Genomic DNA, 21,940 nt, shown 5'->3' on the forward strand with positions numbered 1-21,940 from the left:
TTATTTTTTCTCTGTGATTTTGACATGTGAATTTCTTTTGTAGTTTCTGATTCTTGTGTGAGACTCATGCCTTCAAGTTTAGGTCTGCTTCTTTTTGTGAACTTTATGTGTCTTTGTAGTTTACTTTTTGGGCATGAAATGCTGGTTCGTTTAAGCTTCTGGTTCTCTCTTTTGATTTTATATTGGAGTTGCCGGATTGCTTTTGTCTTCAGGAGTTCCCACAGAGGCCCAATTCAGATGAGGGTCAGATGATTTCAGGCTTTCTCCTAAGGTCTGGATCCTCCAGGAATGATTATTGTGTCAGGAATTTGGGGGTTGGAATGGCCTGGGAGCCTGGCCCAGGAAAGATGCTAGTTTAGGGCAATTGCTGGCCATGCCACCCAGAGATGCAAAGGCAGATGAGGTGGGAAGAGTCCCCAAGGACTCCTGGGGACTGCAGTGAGGAGGTGGGTTGGTCTGGATGCGAAGGATCAGGAAGAGGAAAGGTCAGCCCCTGGGGCCCAGAAAGAGGCTGGAGGGTGGTGCAGGCCCAGGGAAGCCCAGGGAGGTGAGGGTGGGGCCAGGCCCAGAAGCACTCCTCCTGAGGCCCAGAGAAGGCACTATGTTGATTTGGATGAAAAGGGTCAGGAAGCAGTATTGGTTCAGAGGTGTCTGGGGCCTCAAGACAAGGAATGGGGCAGGACCCAAACTAGGGGGAGAGAATGGCAGGAAAGATGGAAAGGTGAATGAGGCTGGGGGAGTCAAGGCATGGAAGGCTCAATGGACTTACCCTGGAGAGAGGCCTGTGGGTAAGAGAGAGGCCTGTGGCGGGTCCTGCAGGCCCAGGGAAGCAGAGCAAGTGTACCATTCTAACCACCACTTGAAAAAAGCACATGAAAACCATGGGCTTTCTTTCTGTCACTGTTGAGGTATTTCAGATTTAATTTATAAACCTAGATTTCCCAGTCATGGTGTTAAGACAAAAGACAGACAGGGATGATTCTGAAGTGCCAACCAGGGTGGCAGGTGGTGCAGATGGTTTTTTCTCTGTCAGAGGATTGGGTATCATGGATGGACCTTTACTGCACTTTTCCCCTGGGTATGGAGGACAGCTAAATTACCTTGGCTACAAAAGATGTACTGACTAGAGGCTGGAGGGGTGCAAAGCCTCAGGCTGGTACAGTTGGAGAACTAGAGACCTCTGTGGGGTATCTTTTCAGACCAAGCAGGTGGAATTTATTTTAGCTCTGAAGTGTTTATGAATTTGTCTCCAAAGCCAAACAGATGACATTTTTTTTTGAAAGATAGTTACAAATATTTACAAAGCAAACAGAAGGCCTTTTCTTTTTTTTTGAAATACAAAGATAGCTGTACCATACAAATTAATGCAATGACTTGTTTTATCGTATTTGTTCAGCCTTGGCTCTCCTATCTGAAGTTGTGGTCGGGCCCCTCAGATTCTGTACAGGTACAGCAGCCTTACCATCACCTGTTCAGTTAACGCTTAAAGAATAAGAACTTACTAAAACACACAGTTTTGATTCAGTGGCTTCCCAGATCTAAGGAAAGGCCTAGCTGAGAGGGAAGACTGCTTGTGGTGGGTAGTACGAGTGTTCACCTCCGAGTTTTCCACTTGTTAGCCCTCTGCATAAATGCTTTCATTCATCGTGTCCTCGGCTTATATTACATGCATACCAATTATAGCTCTTTTTGAGGAATTCTGTAAGGCGGAGTGGAGGGGATCAGGATACTTAGCTTTGTTGACTCTAATGTTTATATAGATGAGAATTCCTGCATGTTATGAAGTTTAAAAAAAGGTTAGAAGCAATTGCTTTAAGGACAGTGGACAATGTTAAGTATGATACAGAGTTCCCAGCAGATCTTTTTTCTCTGTTCTTATATGTGCTTTCCTTAATGATGAATTTTTACTTCTGTTGTTTGCTTTTGTTTTATCTGCTCATAAAAGTATTTCAAGTTCATAGTGAAATGAAGTGAGGGATCCATTAAATGAATTTTCCTACTTAAGATGAATAAAGAAATGAATTTTGAACATGATAATGCCTATCTTTTGTTTTATTTTATTTTATTTTATTTTTTTGTCTTTTTGAGACAGGGTCTCGCTGTAGCCCCAGCTGTCCTGGAACTCACTATGTAGACCAGGCTGGCCTTGAACTCACAGAGATCCACCTGCCTCTGCCTCCAAAGTGCTGGGACTAAAGACCTGTGACACCACACCTAGCTCAAGATGTATTTCTTTAGATTAGAAACGTGTATCTAGGTGGGAAACTGGAATTTTATTTCCATTTAGTCCTTTGTATTTGCTCTGTTTTGAAGCCAAACAGATCAACTGCCATATTCTTTGTTTTCAAATTTGCAAAAATATTTGATTATTGGATATATCAAAGAACTATTTGCACAATACTTTCAGAGTCTTTGTATTTAATAGTATATGCTGTCATTCCTGATATTAATCAGGAATGGAAAATTGGAAAATTGGCTTATTTGTGAGATTGAAGCTGGCCTTGGTTTCTCCTTTGTTGGAACTAATCTGAAGACAACAAGTGTCTAATAATTGAGGATTTGGAAATTTTAATTGTTCATTGTGTTTCTGTGCTTTGTATCTAAAATGGAAGTGAGTTATTTTGTATGTAAGTTACCAAGTGTTGTTTTTGCCATTGGTGAGAAAATGATGATTCAGAATGAGGAGGTGATTTCTATTCTTGTCCAGCTTCTTCTGCTGAGTTTATTACAGTTTTCAGGAAATTTATGGTAACAGATTGGTAGTAGAAAGGTATGTGGTTCCATGAGTATGATTCTGCATGTGGGTCTATGAGAGACTGTTACCTTACAGGGAAATTTGAATTTTAAATTAAGTTTTTTTCCATTCTTTGAATACTTTTGTATACTATAGTTTTCTTTTTAATACTAACAAACTTTTTAAAAAACTTTTTTTTAAAAAAAGAAAATTATTTAAAATTGGTCTGGGTAAATGGCTTAGTGAGTAAGAGCACTTGCTCTGCAAGCAAGAGGATCTGAGCTTGAATTGCCAGTACCACATAAAAAGTCAGGCATGCCTGTGTGTGCCAGCATTAGAGGGTGCGGAGACAGGTAGATCCTGAGAGCTGACTGGTCACCAGCCTAGCCTCAGCTGCAAGCTTCCAGTTCAGTGAGAGACCCTGTCTCAAGGCCGTAATGCTGAGAGTGATAGAGGAGGATAGCTACCATCCTCCTTTGACATCTGCATGTCTGTGCACAAGAACATGAGCCTCCACATTCACTTATGTGCAACAAGTACACACACTAACAATAGCATGAAATAAAATTATGAACTTGACATTTTTTTTAATAAGGTAGTATTGTTTTGGTGGCTTGTAAACATCTAACTCAATGGAGAATTTCAGTAGCAGTCTTGGGGATGTGTGTAATTGTGAAGAAATGTTCATCCTATTGGTTTTGTTTGTATTTCATTCCAAATAGGTCCTTGCTTCCTAATTGTAAAGCATATTGCTCCATTTACTTGGTTCTTTTTTATAGATTATGTTTTGAAGCCATATGTAAAAATAATTTATAAGCAAAGTAAATACATATAGTTTTATTTTTCTTTTGTTTTGTTTTGAGACAGGGTCTTACTGTATAGCCTGACTGGCTTGGAACTCTCTATATAGAACATACTGGCCTCACACTCACAGAGAGCTACCTGCCTCTGCCTCCTGAGTTCTGGGATTAAAGGCATGTGCCACCATGCATATATATATATATACCTTGAAAGTTGTTTAATTAAACAGGAAATCCATTACACCTTTCCTTGCATTTGATGTACATTCTTTTATCATGTGATTAAGGGAGGATAGATTCATATTTATATTAAACATGATATTTAAACCAACCTTTATCCCAAAGAACAATGAAAACATGCCTATAAACCAAATATTCACTTAGAATTTTTTTCACATATTTATATTTTTTAAAACAGTGATGTACTATAATTTTGTATTTACCAAGGATAAAAAGATACCCCAGAAGCTTGATGTTTTTAATGGAAATTAAAAAGAATGTGAGTAACCTAAATGAAAGATACCAGATATTAAGCAGTCTCTGGAACAAAAGCATTTATTTAACATCCTTGTTTGATTTTCACCTGATTGAGCATTTTAAAATACTGTATTTGCATTACTTTCTTATGACTTAAAACATCTAGAGATAGGTATGGTAGCCCATGCCTATAGTCCCAGCCCACAGGAGGCTGAAGCAGGAAGATCTCTTGTGTCTAGGTGTTCAAGACCAGCCTAGGTAACAGCAAAACTGTGTATCAAAATTGAGCAACATGGAGAAAAAGAGGGATCACTTCTAATTTCTTGTATCTTTGATGCTGTTTCTCACATTAGGTGAAAAGAAAACAAAATGAGTAGCTTTAGTAGAGTACATAAAATATTTTATTTTAATTTAAAAAATGAAAAATTTGATTTAAATGAAAAATTTTAATGTAAGGCAGCTGAAGTTCTTAATATAGGTAGGCTTACAAAATATGGGCTGAGTGCCGCAAGTCTGATAAATACTTCCCTAATAAGGCTGAATGAAATCGTGTTCCTGAATCACATCTTTGCTTTCTGAGGGTATTTTATTCATTGGAAGCGCTCTTGAAAGCCCTTCTCATTTAGGGATTCTGAAATTTAACTTTACTACAATTTCTTTGACACTTCAGGTTTTATTCATGAAATACTGTTGTTTATTTAAAGTTCCAACTAGAACATCTCCTCTGGAAGATTAGTATCTCCTGCCCAGTAATGCCCTTAGAATTGTAAAGCAGTCAGTGTGATTGAAATCTAGGCCTTAACCTTCAGTGAAAACTATGTTTATTTGAGCAAAGTTCAGCTGGTCAGCAAAAGACAGAAAATAAATGAGTAATTAAATGAAAGACTTGTAGGCACAAAAATAGAAACATTTTGAGAATACTTCCTCTCAACTACATTTTTTAAAATAAAAAGCAAAGGTAGTGGCCTTTTATATACCAAATGTGGTATAACAGTACTAGAAATACAGGTAGCTACTTTTTCAGTGATCCATTTATTTATTGACTTGTTGAGGTTGACATTGGTCTCTTGAGTCTCCTTTGTGTAGGGCTCATATCTCTTGAGCTTTTCCCCCTTGAAATTACATTAATGTAACTATCCAGACTAGGGCTTTTCAATTCAGTTTTCCCTGAAGTTAAAGCTGAATATCTGTCTTCAGTTACAAAGGTTTCAATTCAAAAAGCACTCAAATGCTATAAAAGTGTTTAATTTTATAGGTGAGACATGCCATGAAAACCTATAAAGTACAATACTAATTATAAGAGTGGGCTGGAGGTACAGCTTAGTGGTAGAGCACTTGCCTAACGTGTGAGGCCCTCGGTTTACTCCACAGTGCCTGTATGCTTGCACATATTCACATACACAGCTGATACCGGTTTAAGAGAAGAGAGGTCCCGTTACCCTTAGACCTGTACAATATTTCTATTATGTCTTATTTATACTTTTTATTAATCTTGACTCCTTAAAGTTTTGCCAGTAATTTCTTTGGTCATCATCTGTCTGAAACAGAAAAGGCAGATAGTGTGAGATGGTATGAGAAGTTAGTTCTAAATTAGATCTAATCTTCTAAATAAACTGGTCATTTCCCCCCTGCATTAAGAAAAAGTTGGAGGAGTAGATAGAAAGTTGAAACAACATGGACAAAACCTGTGACAAGGCCTTGAACTTTTGTTATGTGATTAGTTTAGGGGCAGTCGTGGGCTAGCTGCATGTAACATGAAATATGTGAGAGGCTTTGGCAAATGGAAGTCACCTGCAAAGTATGATTATTCTTTTTCCTGGGGAGGTAGGTAAAGGCATGTGTATGCATGTGACCGTATGCAGGGAATAGGTGTCATCATTCGTGTTTTGCACCATGCTGTATTTTATTTAGTATTCTCAGTTGCAGTTTTGATGGACGGCCATTGCACTATAATTTTTAGTCTAGCCAGCCACTTCAGTCATTTGGGTGACAGTCTTAAGATGGAGAATAGAACAGTTTATTTCTGCCTTGCACATTTAGCCTTAAGGAGGCCAGTAATTTGTTTATAGCTCTATGAACTAATAATTTTATAGCATTTAAAGCAGTTTTTATCTGTGAAGTTTCATGTTTTCAACTCAGTAACAATTAGTCTACTTACACTGTTTCTGTTTGTCTCTCATATTCTGCCAGTTATTTGGCCGTCATTGGGTTCCATACAGTTTTGCCCCTTTGATATGTCCTGCATGACGAGGAGCCCATGTTGTATGGACCATGGCACCAGTCTTTCATGGGTACTTTTTTGTTAATTTTTGGTGAGTCGAGGCTAGAAAGATCTGTTGTGATCTATACGTTTAGCTCCCAAGTAAGATAAGCTGTAGGAACCACTCTGGGCATTAAGATTTTTTTGGATCGCCTTTCTGCCTTCTTACCCTTGCAAGGACCTTTGAATAACTAGCCAAGGTCTATTCCTTTTGGAATGCCACCCTGGAAATGGTTCGAAGGGCATAATAATGTTCATTCCATCTCACATACACCCACACCCACACAAACACACACACCCACACACAGGTGCTGGCACAGCATTTGTTCACCAGTGTTTTCCCATAATGCCTCGTTGAAGAGTGGTTGTACATTTGGGGGTACCATGGAGTTAATGCTGTCTGGCTAGTTCATCCTAGATATGTAGGCCATCTTGAGTTCAAGTATGACTTACAGAACAGTAGGATTTCTGTTAAAATTTCTTTGTTCCTTTTATAGGAAGACCTTTCAGTTTTGAATTCTGGTAATGTTTTGTTTTATATAAAGCGACTGAGCCATGAAGCTGAGTCATGCAGTTGCAGTGTATACTTGGTATCACAGTCTCTTAAGTTCTTGGTGGCAGTGATAAAACCTTATGTATCATGCTGTCAGAGGCCTGGAATCTAGTAAACATTCTGAATTTTGTTTAGTAACAAGAAAACTAGCAAATGGAGGAAGAACAGAAATAATTGAATAATAGTAAGATTTAAGGGTTGTTTATGCAGTATTGAAAAACACCTTTTAAATCATATTCCAAGATTAATGGATTTGCTAACTATAGCATTACCATACGTGAACTCTGTTGGTGTTCACAGAGGACATGCTTTTAAATGGCTAGATGGGCAGCACAGAAATAAGGTTGTTCTTGGCTGTATGTAGCCAATTGGGGCTGTAATCAAGGTTTGCTTTATGTGCTCATGCTCAAATATTAATAAATCATTGATATATAAAATTAATTTAAACCAAAACAATAAGATTAAAGTTAGTATAAAAGAATTTTTCACTCAAGTATAAGCACTTTGCTTAGATTTTTAATGTAATTTTATATAGGTTTATTTACAGTGTACTTTGTCTTCTGAGTTTTTGTTTGTTTTTGTTGTTTGTCTAACATCATACAATCATTAGATTTTAGTTCTGCACACGTACAGGATTACAAGACCTGGTATCTTATTCATGTAGAAATTTGTCAGATAATTTATAGGCCCAGGGCAAATCAGACTTGAGTTTCTTAGGGCAGTGCATTGAATATCATTTGATTGCTTTTATTTATTTTTTGAGCCATGTACTTTAGGAATCTGGTTTTGCTTTATGGCCAAACAGAAAGAAGACCATCTGCTCTGCCAGTGAAAGGTTGGGGAAGAGTCTTCTTTTTGTTCCTGTTTTCTGAATATGTCATGACTGGAATTAGAAAAAAAAAAAAAGTTTGTCTTTCTGAAACAAGGCTTCATGTGGCCTAGGCTGGCTTTGAACTCCACTGTGATTGGAGAATGACCTTGAATTTTGGGTTCTCTTACTTCCCCCTCTCGAGGGAGTGTTGGGGTTCTAGGCTTGTGCTTCATGAATGCTAGGTAAACACTCTACCAACTGAGCCACATCTCTAGCCCAAAAAGAAATGAAATTTTTGTTTGTTTTGGCTTTTTGAGTTAGGGTCTTGCTCTGTAACCTAGGCTGGCTTTGAACTCATGCCAATCCCCCTGCTTCAGCCTTCCAAGTACTGGGATTATAGACCTGTCCATACCTGGCATCTTTATCCAATTTTGAAAATCCATTTTTTGTTGATTTAAGACTCTTTTATAGAGAATAGGAAAACTTGCCAAGTGATTCATTAATTAAATGGCTCTGTCAGAAGATAATCTAAGTTGGGAGTTTGAAAATGTAACTGTGTCGTTTGAATTATCACTGAAATTTCTCCAACTTTTTTTTTTTTTCCTATGTGATCTGGAGTGAGACATCTGATTGTAACTAAAAAAGTAGGAATTGGGGCTGGAGAGATGGCTTAGCAGTTAAGAGCACTGTCTGCTCCTGCAGAGGACCTGGGTTCGATTCCCAGCACCCACATGGTGGCTAACAACTGTCTGTAACTGCAGTTCCAGGGAATCCAACACCCTCTTCTGACCTCCAAGGGCATTGCACGACCTGGGTGCACGCATTTTCACACGTGCAGGCAAGGTACTCATACACATAAAATAAAAACAAAATATTTTAAAAAGTAGAACTAAGATATTTGATGCTGATAATGCTGATTAATAAGTTCATGATCCAAAAGTTGTGAGTTGAGGGGCATTAAAAATTGTATTGGGCTCTTTAGGGCAACTTTTTCAGTATGAGATAAATTGTGGAAAAACTCCAGTTCTTGGAGCAAGCACAAATAGATAAGCAGGCAACTGGAGACTGAGTATCCAGTGAGCATCTGTTGCTCACATAGGACTTAGTTTACACAGGCAGGCTGCCTTGTGGTCTGGGAATCCCAGCCCAGGACTGGGTGCACTGACTCACCTGCTCTCTCCTGCAGTACTTAGCCCCTATTTTGATTTGGGTCTCTTTTAACTTCATACAAATCCACAGTCATTTTCAACCAGCAGCCTCCCACATACCTCCTGAATGCTAAGAGTAAAAGACCCCTAGCAGTTCACTTGCCCCATATCTATTCTGAATCAGTATACCTTTCTGTGATAGTATATGTATTTGCATATGTGGAGGTGGAGGGTAGGGGTCAAATCTTTCTTTTCTGTCTCTAGTTCAGAAAGCATAACTTGTTTCTGTTTAAGTTGGGGTCTGAGTGGGATAAGGAGAGTAATGACCAAAGGGTTATACAGCAAAATATAGTGTCAAATCTAGTCAAAGAAATTTAGATTCCGTATTAACAGCATAAACCAAGACCTTGGAACTTGTCAAATTTGAGAATGTCTCACTTGTATATTCATTAAGATGGCAACTTAAAAACTGGAGGTTGAATACAAAATTACTGTTTTTATTTTGTTGAAGAGTGGGAGTTAAATGAACTGTTCAGGGAGACAATGAGGAAAACTAGCCACACACGTTTAGCTCAGTAGGCACTCCTGAATCCATGAAAATTGTTGTTTTGTTAATTTCATCAACATGTTCATTTCTTTCAGCTCCATGTTCATGCATGTCTTTTAACCCGGAAACAAGAAGACTGTCCATAGGTCTAGACAATGGTACAATCTCAGTAAGTACATATAAATAAGATTTCCAGTTGAAATACTTCCTTCCTCTGGAGTATATATATATGTATTATGATCACAAATTATTAGTTTTTCCAAATAAACAGAATCATTTTCTTGATAAGTAAAGTGGGCATGCAGTGCAGTAAATTGTGGTGAGGAAAGAGATTCTGTGTAAGGAGAGCTGTCTTCGGTTATGTGTTGTGGCTCCCTGTGATTGATCATGGTGGTGGTGTCTAGGGTAGGGACATTTGCAGGCAGACACACAAACTGAATGAATCTGCATTAGTGAGGGCCAACTAAGAACCAAAACTCGCTGTGCTGATACTGAACTTTATTAGATGAGTCCTCAGTATTAGTGACAGACACATGGGAAATACTCTCTTGCACTGCTTGTCTGAACTTGTACTTGATGCTCTGTGTTCTCCTTCTGCTTAGTGTCTTCTCAGTCTCTCTAGCGTATAATAGAATTCTGTAAATTTGAATGAGTTTTTAAAGTATATAGTCTAGATTGTAGATCTAGATTGTGATAAATATTAGATTATTTGATTATAGGCCTTAAGGAGACTGAAGTACTTAACTATTAAAAGTTTAGGTTTTATCTGTCTTCTTAATCTTGCTACATATTGAGTTTAATTTGGTATATTAACTAATAACAAATGTGACCTGGCAAGTTCTCCTTTGGGTAAATTATCCTGTGCTGACTTTTAGTCCTGGGCAAGAAAAGCCTTGCTTTGGGACGTAAGGAGTAGAAGGTCCTCTGAAGTGCTGTGAACTCAGTAACCCCAGGTACTTGAGGGAAGAGGGGGGCTAAGCTTAGAAGATGTTGTGATCAAGCCCAGCATGGGCAACATAGCAAGATCCTCTTGAGGAGATGGGAGGAGTAAGAAGAGAAGGGAGAGGGAGAGAAGAATGGAGAAGAGAGGAGGAGGAATGAGGTATGAGATATTGATGGAACTGGGGAGTGGTAAGAGAAGGATGCACTGGCCCTTCATGCTACCACACTATGGAAGGGAATTTCAATGAATCTAAGAACCTGTCCTTCCAGGTAGTTGAAGGTATATTTGTCAATATCAGACTATAAGGTCATATTTTATTTAAAAGTTTAACTTATAACTTAAATTTTATATATATGGAATCCAAACCTCTGTTTATGGCCGTACTTCAGCCCCTACAAATATTAGAGATAGGCTTGAAATTTTCTGATCTTTAGTCAAGATAGTTGTTTAACAGCCTTTATGGAAATATTAGCAATAGTACTAACATGAATCTGCCTGTTGACAATATTTGTGGACCTTCTCTAATACCCATTATTTGGTAGGATTTGCAGACTGCATTTGGTAATTCTGAAAAGTACTTCTGATACTTCTACTTTAAGGAGAGCTGTTTTTACAAGGAAGGGTATGTATAGGATAAATTCATTTTTAAAAGAAAAAAGATAATTGAACTGCTTAGTGAACTGAAGTATTCATTTCAATGGAAATTAAAAGGTGAGCTGAGGTCCACTGTTGGCCAATAATTTGTAGAATCATGTACATAATATTTACAGTCTCTGAAAAGACTTGGGTATATGTGACATAGGAATGATATTTTGAAATCAATAGAGATGGTTAATTGGCACTAACAAATTTAACTTTGAAGGTAATAAATGTAAGCAAAGTAAGTTATGGATAGTAATAGCTATTTATTTTATGGAAGAGATTAAGCTGCCTTAGAATTATTCCTCTTGGTAAATGAAACAAGGAATCTGTTGCTTCTCTGGTTATGTCAGTGTAGTGTCAAGAAACCAAACTGTACCTTACTCTGAAGGATTGAGGGTGCTGGCTTGTAAGAAGTAATTTCCTTAAGAATGCCTCCTTTTTCTTGTTGAGGAAAATGAATTACACATCCTTATTCATGCCTGAAACATTATGAAATTCTTTTAAGTTAGGGAAAGATAAATTGAGAGACCAGCATGTTTACGGTTCTAGCTTCTTACTGATACCTGTAATAATATGTTCTCTACTAAAAATGCTGAGTCTCCTCTGTTCAGTAATCTACTCTCTAGACATGAGAAATCCTATTTCTCAGACTATGCATCCTCTGTTCCTTGAATGTACATTTTAAGAAGGAATGCTGTCTAAAAAAAAGGAAGGATAAAGTCAGAAAGTAAGTCTTTATTTTATTTAACGAAACCCCATTGTGAAACATTTAACAGAGTTGCACATGTGCATTGCATAATGAATTAGAGATGAAGTAGAGATAACAAATATCATCCTTTAAAAAATCTGGCTACAGAAGGCAGGTGAGGGAGGGTGAGCGCTTCCAAGAGTGGGCAGGAGACAGGTAGCAAGAAACATTGGGAGATAGAAGGGAGAGACAGAGCCATCATTTCATGTTGAGAAGTAGGAGAGGAAAGCGTTTTATTTTTTTCCCTGAAATAACTGAAAAGGTGACCTACTGTGAGAAGCTAAAGATAGTAAAAATCTTTTTCTTTTTCCCCCCAACAGCCCAGAATAGGCTTACTATCTTGGTCTACAAAGTTCTTATCATCTTTCAAGGCTTTGTTCAAATGATATCTTTTAGATTTATTTTATATTTTGTTTCATGCAAATGATTTCTGGACCCCAACAATTAAAATTAATAACCTACTGGAGCTGGGGAGCTGGCTCAGTGGTTAAGAGCACTGGCTGCTCTTGCCGAGGACCCGCGTTCAGTTCCCAGCACCCACATGGCAGCCAACAACTGTCTGTAACTCCAGCTCCAGGGGATCTCACACCCTCTTCTGACCTATGTGGGCTTTGCACGGCATGGGTGCACTTACATACATGCAGGCAAAACACCCATACACATAAAATAAATAAATAAAAAGTCAGACTGTGCTAACTGCTCCTATCATGTAGAATTTTCAGTTGTTATGCTTCATATAGTCTAGCTAACCAATAGATACATAAATACCAATTGTATGCAAAAAATTATGCTAAGTTTTAACGTTAGTATGGCTCCTGAATGTGTTGTATGGTTGAGATCATGAAAAGTGAGGAAACACAAAGCAAATGAACAGTGACGCAGCAGTGCACTAGAGTGATTCTGATGTTGTCTGGCATTGAGGTCAGAAAGGGATGAGAGGTGGTAGGCTGAAGTTGTGTTACAGAGACTGATGGGAGCTGGGTTTTTAAATAGCTAAAGGTAGGAAAGTAGGGTGTTGAGGCAAAATGATGAATGGAAAACCAACATGTAGCTAAGAAAGTACAAAACATATTTAAAGAGAAATCTACCATTGTGGAAAGATTAATGGGTATTGTGCAAGCCTTGGACTGAGGTGAGTAATTAGCATGTATGAAGGTGCTGGATCCCTAATGTAGAAGATTTCCTCCACGTCACCCTGAGACTTCCTACCATATTACAGAGGATAAATTGACAATTGACTGGAAAGGAAATGCCAACATAGAAATAGTTCCTATTTAAGGAATCTTTACCAGTCCTCCTATAAAATGGCTATAGGATAGTCATAGCGATGTTTATCTTTACAGATCTATATTTTCTTCTTCATCAAACTGTTACAAAGCCAAAAGTTTTATTACTATCTTAGCAAAATAATTGAAGTCTTTAAAGAGTTTTAGAACAAGTCACCCCCCCACACACCCTGCTTTTAGGATCATGTCTTTAAAATTACATTTATTTATTTTGTATGTGTGTGGTATTGGTTCCACAGCATTGCATGAGATCCGAGGACAGCATGTGGAATCTGGTTCTTCCATTTTACTATATGGGCCCCAGTGATCAAACTCAGGTTGTCAGACTTGATAGGAAGTACCTTTACCCAACTGAGCCATCTGCTGGCCCTGAAACAAGTTCTTAAAACAATAAAAACATCTGCTAGCTTCTTTGGAGCCAGGTGTGATGGAGTACACCTATAATTCCAGTACTTGGGAGATGGGAGCCAGAGAATCAGGAGTTCAGGGTCATCCTTGGCTACCTAATGAGTTCTAGGTCAGCCTGGGCTCCATAAAAAAACAAACAAAAACGCTTCTCTGAAGATTAATCATATATATTTCGTGTGTGTGTGTGTGTGTGTGTGTGTGTGTGTGTGTGTGTGTTAGAGGAAGTTTGGCTTACATGAAAGGATTAATCTTTATTATAGTTATTGCTCTGTAAAATGATTGTAACTGATCATGTATGGATTTGTTGTTTTGGCTGATCTTGTGATTTTCCTACTCTCTTTTTGAGTGTGTGTGTGTGTGATGCGCACACACACACACACACATATCCATGGAAGGGTGTGAGTGCTCATGATGCGCACACACACACACATATCCATGGAAGGGTGTGAGTGCTCATGATGTGCACACACACACATATCCATGGAAGGGTGTGAGTGCTCATGATGCGCACACACACACACACACACATATCCATGGAAGGGTGTGAGTGCTCATGATGCGCACACACACACATATCCATGGAAGGGTGTGAGTGCTCATGCACGTGTATACATATGCCTGTGGAGGTTAGAGTCGATGTGGGGTTTCTTCTTCAATTGCTCCTCCCTCCCCCCCCTCTTGTCTTCCAATATATGTGTTCTCTGAAGCCCCAACTGGCCTGGAACTCACTGTGTAGACCAGGCTGGTCTTGATCTCACAGAGATCCTCATGCCTCTGCCTCCTGGATGCTGGGACTAAAGGTGTGCGCCACCACACCCTGATTTGCCTTACCATACTCTGATCCTTACTTTTTGAATCAGCATCTCTCACTGAACCTGGGACTCATCAATTAGGCTAGGCTGGCTGTCCAGCTAGCTCCAGGAGGCCTCTGTCTCTGCCTGCCAAGTGCTGTGTGTGATTTGCAGGTGTGTGCCCCTGCACCTGGCTTTTTAATATGGGTGCTAGGGAGCCAACTCAGGTCTTCATGCTTGTACACCAAACACTTTACTGACTGAACCATCTCTTCAGTCCCGTCATATTCTTTATATATTTCTGTTAGTTTGACATGGTTATTTAAGGAAATAAGAAAGGAATAAGAACTATATTTATTATCTTCCTTCCATGTACAAGGCAGTAAGCTTTGCCACCACTGCCTCATTTCAGCTTCACAGTAAATCTGGGATGTAGGTAGTATTGCTCCCATGTCTCAGATGAGGCGACTAAGGCTTGGAGAGTTCACATACTTTCTGTAGTTTACCCAGCCTTTAAGAAGCAACATGGGGATTCTGTCCATGGGAATCATGTTCCTCAGTTTCTGAATCTCCCTGTCCTAGGCTGTAAAAAGCAGAGACAAGGTATGCTTCCAGTGTCTAGAGTTCCACTGTACTGGTTTGTAACATGTCAGCTGAATAAAATAGAGAAAGTATTTCAGCTTATCTCACAAATAATGAAAACAGAGTTCTGCCCTGTACTATCAGTGTCACTAACAGTTGGCATGAGTAAATCCTGTGTTTAAATGGCTGGCTGAGGTATATATATAGACTGTCATCCGCACTGCCACGTGAAATTCATCCTCAGATATGTATTTAGCCATCAAGTAAGAACCCTAAGAAAGGCTAGGACAGAGAAAACATGAGTGCTAAGAAGAAATATAAAGAGGACGTCTCCCAACTTTGAGACCACTGAATACTCATAGGGGCACCAGGCTGACCTGTATTGTAAGTTAGGTGCTGAGGAGCCCCTATAGCATTGAGAGCCATTTGTAATTATTCACACTGCATGCAGGAGTTGTCTGGGCCAGTCACTGCACCACACAAGTGTTTCAGAATGGCAGTGATGAGGAGTCCACGAGGAGATGTCTTGTTACTTTTCTTTCGTCTTCTTAGGAGTCTACCTTAGCAATCTTTCACCAACTTAGAAACACTCAAGTTTCTTTTTTTCTAGTAAAATATTTCTTTATTTTTATGTGTATGAATGTATTGCCTGCATTTATGCAAGTGTTGTACAATGCCCATAGAGGTCAGAAGAGAGCATTGGACCCCTGGAACTAGAGTTATAAACAGTTGGTAGCTGCCATGCAGGTGCTTGGGAACTGAACCTGGTTCTCTGCAAGAGCAGCTAGTGCTCTTAACCACTGAGCCAGCTCTCTAGCCCTGTTTTTTGGGGGGTTTTGTTTGTTTGTTTGTTTTTGTTTTCAGTCTTTTTGAGACACGGTCTCCCTGTAGCCCCAGCTGTCCTGGAACTCACTATGTAGACCAAGCTGGCCTTGAACTCACAGGGATCCACCTGCCTTTGTCTCCTGAGTGCTGGGATTAAAATCGTGCACCACCATGCCCGGCCGTTTTTTGTTTTTTTAAGACCAGGTCTCCCTGTAGCCCCAGCTAGCCTGGAACTCACTGTGTAGACCAGTATGGCCTCAATCTCACAGAGATCTGCCTGCCTCAACCTCCTGAGTGCTAGGATTAAAGGTGTGCTCCTTTAAAGGTATGAGCTTCTTTTTTCTTAAAATAAGGATAAAAACATCATAACTCTTACTCAGCCTTTTTCCATGTCCAATGATGTTCTCTATCTCTCCTCTCCTCATAATCTGACTTCTCAAGAGTTTTCTATAGTCACTTTCTTTCTTCACATAGAACTCTACTCAAACCACTACAGTCTGCCCTCCAGGCCCATCAGCTGACTCAGATAATTCTGACTGTGGTGGTACAAAAGGCCCATGTGCACTTGCCACTGAATTCTCAAGTCCCCATTATGTCTGACCTCTGCAGCAGTGAGCATTCTCAGTGGCTTCATTCTACAATAATCTTCCTTTGTTTGGTCCCCATTCATCATGCTTGAACGCCCTACAATATTCAGTATTACTCACTGTTTCTGAAATGGCCTCTTTGTATACCCATGGCACAACACTCTCCTGGTTTTCTTCTGTTCTCTGACTCTTTCTGTCCTATGGTATTCTTTAGCTTTGGTTCAGTGCTGGTGTTCCTCTACATTTGCTCTGAGACTGTTGGTTCTTTTCTTTCTGGTCAGTCTCATCCATGCCATGACTTTATTTGCTATGCATGTGACCAATGAGCAGCCCAATTTCCTTGCCTTCTGACATTTTCACAGGGCAGGGACTGAGACTGATTGGTTCTCTGGGTTTCTAGCGCCCAGTACTATCCTCATCAATTTCAAATGCTCTGTAAATATTCAGAGATTGAATTTATGAGTGAGTGAATGAATCTGTGAATGAATATGGTCTTTTGAGTTGACATTGTATAGAGGTTAGGAGCCCAGGATGTGGAGTCAGGACTGCCTGAATCCAGTTTACAGCACCATTTCCTCCAGCTCTGTCACACTGGACAAGGTGCTCTGTTCTCTGTCGCCTTACCTGTAAATTAGGAATGATAATTGTATCTTTTTATATAGTTTATGTCAGGATCATCTTGCAAAATCCACAGAAAACTCCTAGAACAGCCTGTGCATAACAAGTGCATCATCAGTAATAGCTCCTGATGATGTCATTGTCATTGGCATCAGTATTCTCTGCAACCAGTGCCCCCACTAACCCTCAAAATCCATGTCACATGGGTTTGTTAGACCAGGTCAAGGAGAAGAATTGCCTTAGTGGAGGCACAGGGTGATTCATCTTGCTTCTGTGCTCATCTCCTCTTTTTGTTGCCTCAAGAAGTAATTTGCAAAATATAGACCACCAAAAGATCTATTTTTCTGTGAGAGTTTCTTATCTAAGTTAATGCCCTTTGATCTTCATCATCCTGAAGAAGAGTGTTGAGGGGCTGAGGAAATGGCTGAGTTGGTACAGTGCTTGCTGCACAAGCCTGAGGATCTGAGTTCAAATCCTTAGTGCCCACATAAAAAGCTGGGTATGGCAGCGCATGACTGTAATCCCAACTCAGGGGAACCAGAGACAGGAGGACCTTTGGAGCTTTCTGGCCAGCCAGTGTAACCAAACTGATGAGCTGCAGAGTCAGTGAGAGACCCTGTCTCAAAAAATAAGATGTAGAGCAGTTGAGGAAGACACCTGACATTAACCTCTAGCCTCCACACAGACAAACACATGTGCATGCACACACACACACACACACACACACACAGATACCACACATACATACACACAAACATACAAACACATAGACACCACACCCACTAACAAAAGAAGGTTTTGGCTTTGGAGAAGTATACACATTGCTACAGAATGTTGAATAGAGAAGGAGCAGCAAAGTTCCCATCACAAGGACGTCCTTTTTCCAATGGACTGAATGTTAGAAGGAGAAAAGTTTCTAGCCATCAAGAGCTATATTGCTTTCTATTCCTTTAGGAGTCTGGCTTTTATAGCCAGTGTCCAGAAAATTGTATGTGGTCCTATAATTTTTCCTCCTTTTTTTCTTGGGTGTGTGCATATGTTTGTGTGTGCATGTGTATATATGTTTGCATGTGTGTGTGCACATGTGTGTTAGGGTGCACATGAGTGCATATATATGTGGAGGCCAGAGGAACACATCAGATTTCTTCCTTGAATGTTCTCTTTATATATACATTCATATATATATATCAAGGTAGGGTCTCTCGCTGAACCTGGAGATCACCTTTTTGTCTAGTCTGACTAGCCAACTTCTTGTGGGTGGCCTTCCCTGTTTCTGCATCCTGTGCTGGGATTGTAGGTGGGCCACCATGTCCACCTGGCTTTTCTGTGGGTTCTGAACTCTAGTCCTCATGCTTGCATGGCAAGCCCTTTACCCACTGAGCTGTCCTCCCAGGTCCCTACAGTGTGTTTCAACAATAGGAATCCAAAGTCTTTTCTTACCTATATCCGTCCATATTGGAGACCTTTCTCTGTTTACATAAATCTTTTGCTAATTTTTACTTTGAGTTAATCTCTTAGAGAGACCAGAGATGTACCATAGTTATGTCACTGTCTAGAGCCCAGATGGGCTGGTATGGTATTTCTGTGTTAATTACCTGGGAAGGCATTCCTGTCTTGAGTACCTTGCAGAGTCATGAATCATATTCTCAGAGAACCCTGTGGCATGTGTTCTTGTGCTGCAAAGCTTCCAGAACTTACTAGATCCAGAATGTAGGAAGGAAGCAGTCATTCTTTCATTACTGAATGGCTACCACCTGATTTTGATCCAAGGCATTCTTGAAGAACAGCATCTCCCTGGCTGGTGAGAGGTGTGTTAGCAGAGAAGGGTGTGATGTTAGGTTTGCCTTGGTCCCTGGTATTCACTGCTGAGCTTGTGTATCTTTGCTCTTCAATGCTACAGTGACCTGGGTGTTGCTAGCCAGAGTAGGTTTTCTGGGGGCTGGAGAGATGGTTCAGTGATCAAGAGCACTGGCTACTCTTGCAGAGGACTTGGGTTTGGTTCTAAGCATCCACATGGTAGCTAACAACCATCTGTAACTCCAGTTCCAGGGGATCCAATACCCTCTTCTGTCCTCCAGGTCATTGCACGACACAGGCGCACTCGCATACAGGCAAGCGGTACACTTATACACATAAAAGAAAATATTTTAAAAGGAGTTTTCTTTTCCAAGGTGTGTCATTCCTCCCTGTTTATGTATTCCCCCCTGCACTAAACTTTGAATACCAGGCTTCACACCATTCATCTCCAGTATCACCCCATTACATGAAGGAGAAACTCTTCTCTCAGTTACCAGGGAATGCTGTATATTGTCATAAATACATGCTCATGTAGTATATGGAGAGAACTATCAGTATTAGACTGAAAATTGTAGAGAGACCGCTAAGCATATTGACACAAAGAACACAACTTTTCCACTGGCAGTCATCACACAAGTCCAACTGGTTTCCTGGATTGAAGAAAAGTAAAAAATATTAGAGCAAGCCAGGCATGGAGGCATATGCCTATAATCCCAGCTACTTGTGAGACTGAAATGGGAGGATTGTGAGTTTGGGTCAGCATGGGCTGCAGAATGAGACTCCCACTTCAAAATGGGAGTAGAGGTGGTTCTTTAGCCTTGGGATTTCTGTTTGGGGTAGGAAGGATTGGGTGGAATCATGGTTGGTATTTGGTATGGTTTTCTAAATTTCTGAGTTCCTCCAGAGTTCCCTCCTGGTTCTGCCTTCTCTGGCACTCTTAGCTCATATTCCTTCAAGGTTCTTGCCCTCCTGCTGCCTATTCCTTCTTCTTCTTGGCTTTTCCTGTGGCCTCCTGGTCCTCTGTCTCCAGCTCTCAGGATTGTGCTGCCTTCTGCTATCCTGAGTATCAGACTCACACTGCAGCTGCTGACATAGCATCCAACCTGGGTCTCTCCAAGACACTTTTGATTTAGCAGAGTCTAAATGCATATAATTCTCTTTTGCTTATAATAAGTTCTTTGTTTTCTGTTCCTTCAGTAAATGACACCACAAAAAATATGATCCACATCTTCCCTCAACCTCAGAATTATCTACAGACTTTGTCTCTTTGTCTATGTCCACTATTTACTAAAATATTTCTGTCTCTTACAACTTTTACTTTGGACCCCCAAAGTAAGCCCCTAGATTGACCCTGCTGTCTGTTATCTCTTGGTTCCTCTTCTTCCATCCAAATTTGTTTTGTAATTAATTTTGCCCCTCCTTAGAGTATAGATACTCAACAACTTCTTGAAGGATAAAGTTCAAAGTACTTAAGTTTTTCCCACATGTCAGCCTTATCTAACAGAACCCTACAATCAGATAGCTAATATGTGTGGTTTACCCATCCATGCTATGAAAAAAGAGCCCTCCTTACCAGAATCAGCCATTAGCCCTCATGTGTGACCTAGGAATTAAAATGGGTTAGCATTAGATTTGAGTCAAAAGCTTTTACCATTTTGATTTTCAGCATTGACTTGGTATAGCAATAGGCTCTTTATTTTTTATTATTTGAATACTTTTATGTAACTGGACTGTGGGAAGCATTGAACCTCTAGTTGAGAAATAAAGTTTCTACTTTTAAGTCTATAATTGATAAGCAAGTTGTTTGATTCTTCTCTGATTATTAAAAAAAAAAAAACACAAAAAACAAAAGTACTATCTGCCACACTTACTTATTGTAGCTCTCACAGGAAAGAATACATTTCATGTTTGTGTAGTATCTATTGCTTTTTATGTACTTCAAAATATTATTAATAGAAAGCTACTATATCTAAATTAATATAGTACTTAAAAATAGCAGCTTGCACTGTCCTGTTTAGTCAGTGTCCAGATGTCAGACTTAGGTAATTGGTCATGGTAGGACTTTGTGGTATGCTGAGCTTTGTGCTTGGCTTTCTTCCAGGTGTGTGTTATAACATACTGACATCTGGATTCTCTGAAACTAGTGACTTCAGAATTTGCACTGTGAAATTTGCCATGGAAATTTAGTGAGGTAGTCTGTAAGGTTTCAGTAGCATTTTGAGGGTGTTCTTTGAGATTTGTATGAATCAAAATCAGTGGATATGGACTAGGGAGATAACTTTGTAAAATGCTTGCTATGCAAGCAACAGTTCAATCCCCAGCACCCAGGTAAAAGTCAGTATGGTGGTGCTGGGGAGGTAGAGACAGGATTCCTGGAACTTGTTGACCAGTCTGTTTAGCTGAAGCAGTGAATTCCAGGTTCAATGAGAAATCTCAAAAATAAAGTGGAGAGTGATAGAAGAAGACACCCAACATTGGTCTCTGGCTTCTGCATGACCCTTGTCCACACAAACAGCATCATCAGTCGATTAGGAGAAATATCGCTCAAGTTTTCAGCCTGGGCTGTTGGAACCATGTGATCCTGTGTCCTTGGGACAAGTCCCTGGGTATCTCCGGTCTAGTTTCTCCATATAAAGTTTGTGTCAGTTGTGCTAGATCATCTCCAAGGTCATTTTCAAACTAGAACTACAAAACACTCAACATATAACAAGACCCAAATGCCTTTCACTACTTACTCTTAAGTGGGAATAATAGTCACTGGTCTCAATTTTAGTATAGATGTCATGACATCAGTCATAGACCATTTTCAATTCCAGACAGAAGCTTTTGTGTGTGTTCAGAATAATTTTCTCGAAAGTTCTTAAAAATTTTTTGATGTTTTGAGCCAACCTAAAAGTATCAGCAATTAGCCTGTATAAATAAATCTCATATCATATGTCACTTGGTGCTTAATATTACAGCATAATTTTTTCAAAATTTTATTTTTTCATACAATATAGTTTGGTATTTAGATCCCTTCCCCTCTCTGTACATACCCTTCTATCCCCACTGCCCCCTGTTCAATTTAATGTGTATTTGTGTGTGTGTGTGTGTGTATTTGTGTGTGTCTGAAATACAGCCTAGAGAGTTTAATTTGTGTCCCTATAAAGCATGACTTTTATTATCCAAATGTTATTTAAAATACCCAGTCTCTTTTGATGCCCATGAAGGTGATGGGGCTTAAATACTTAGGGACTTTCTTTGTGTGATACGTCTGTGATTTTGGCCTTGAGCTGGATACTCCACATTCATTGAACATCTTCCAAGAACATTTGTCCTTAAGATTCAGAAGTTGGCCAGCACAGTCTTGGACTGGTTGTATCAAATACAAGAGCCTTTACTGC

At 39.7% G+C, this 21,940-nt stretch overlaps 1 protein-coding gene across 3 annotated transcripts in view; it reads left to right on the top strand.

The window, feature by feature from the left end:
• Nucleotides 1–21,940, top strand: part of Wdfy2 (WD repeat and FYVE domain containing 2) — a 201,624-nt gene that overhangs the window by 92,624 nt on the left and 87,060 nt on the right. Inside the window, exon 3 of one of the 3 annotated variants that reach the window (XM_008847350.3) lies at nucleotides 9,426–9,499. The exons of the other annotated variants lie outside the window; for them this stretch is intronic. Within the exon in view, the coding sequence (XP_008845572.1) occupies nucleotides 9,426–9,499 (74 nt within the window). The remainder of the gene's footprint in view (nucleotides 1–9,425; nucleotides 9,500–21,940) is intronic. 3 annotated transcript variants of the gene reach the window in all.

The sequence above is a fragment of the Nannospalax galili genome, unplaced genomic scaffold, assembly GCF_000622305.1.
Source record: "Nannospalax galili isolate Female #2095 unplaced genomic scaffold, S.galili_v1.0 scaffold1252, whole genome shotgun sequence".
NCBI classification, from domain to species: Eukaryota; Metazoa; Chordata; class Mammalia; order Rodentia; family Spalacidae; genus Nannospalax; species Nannospalax galili.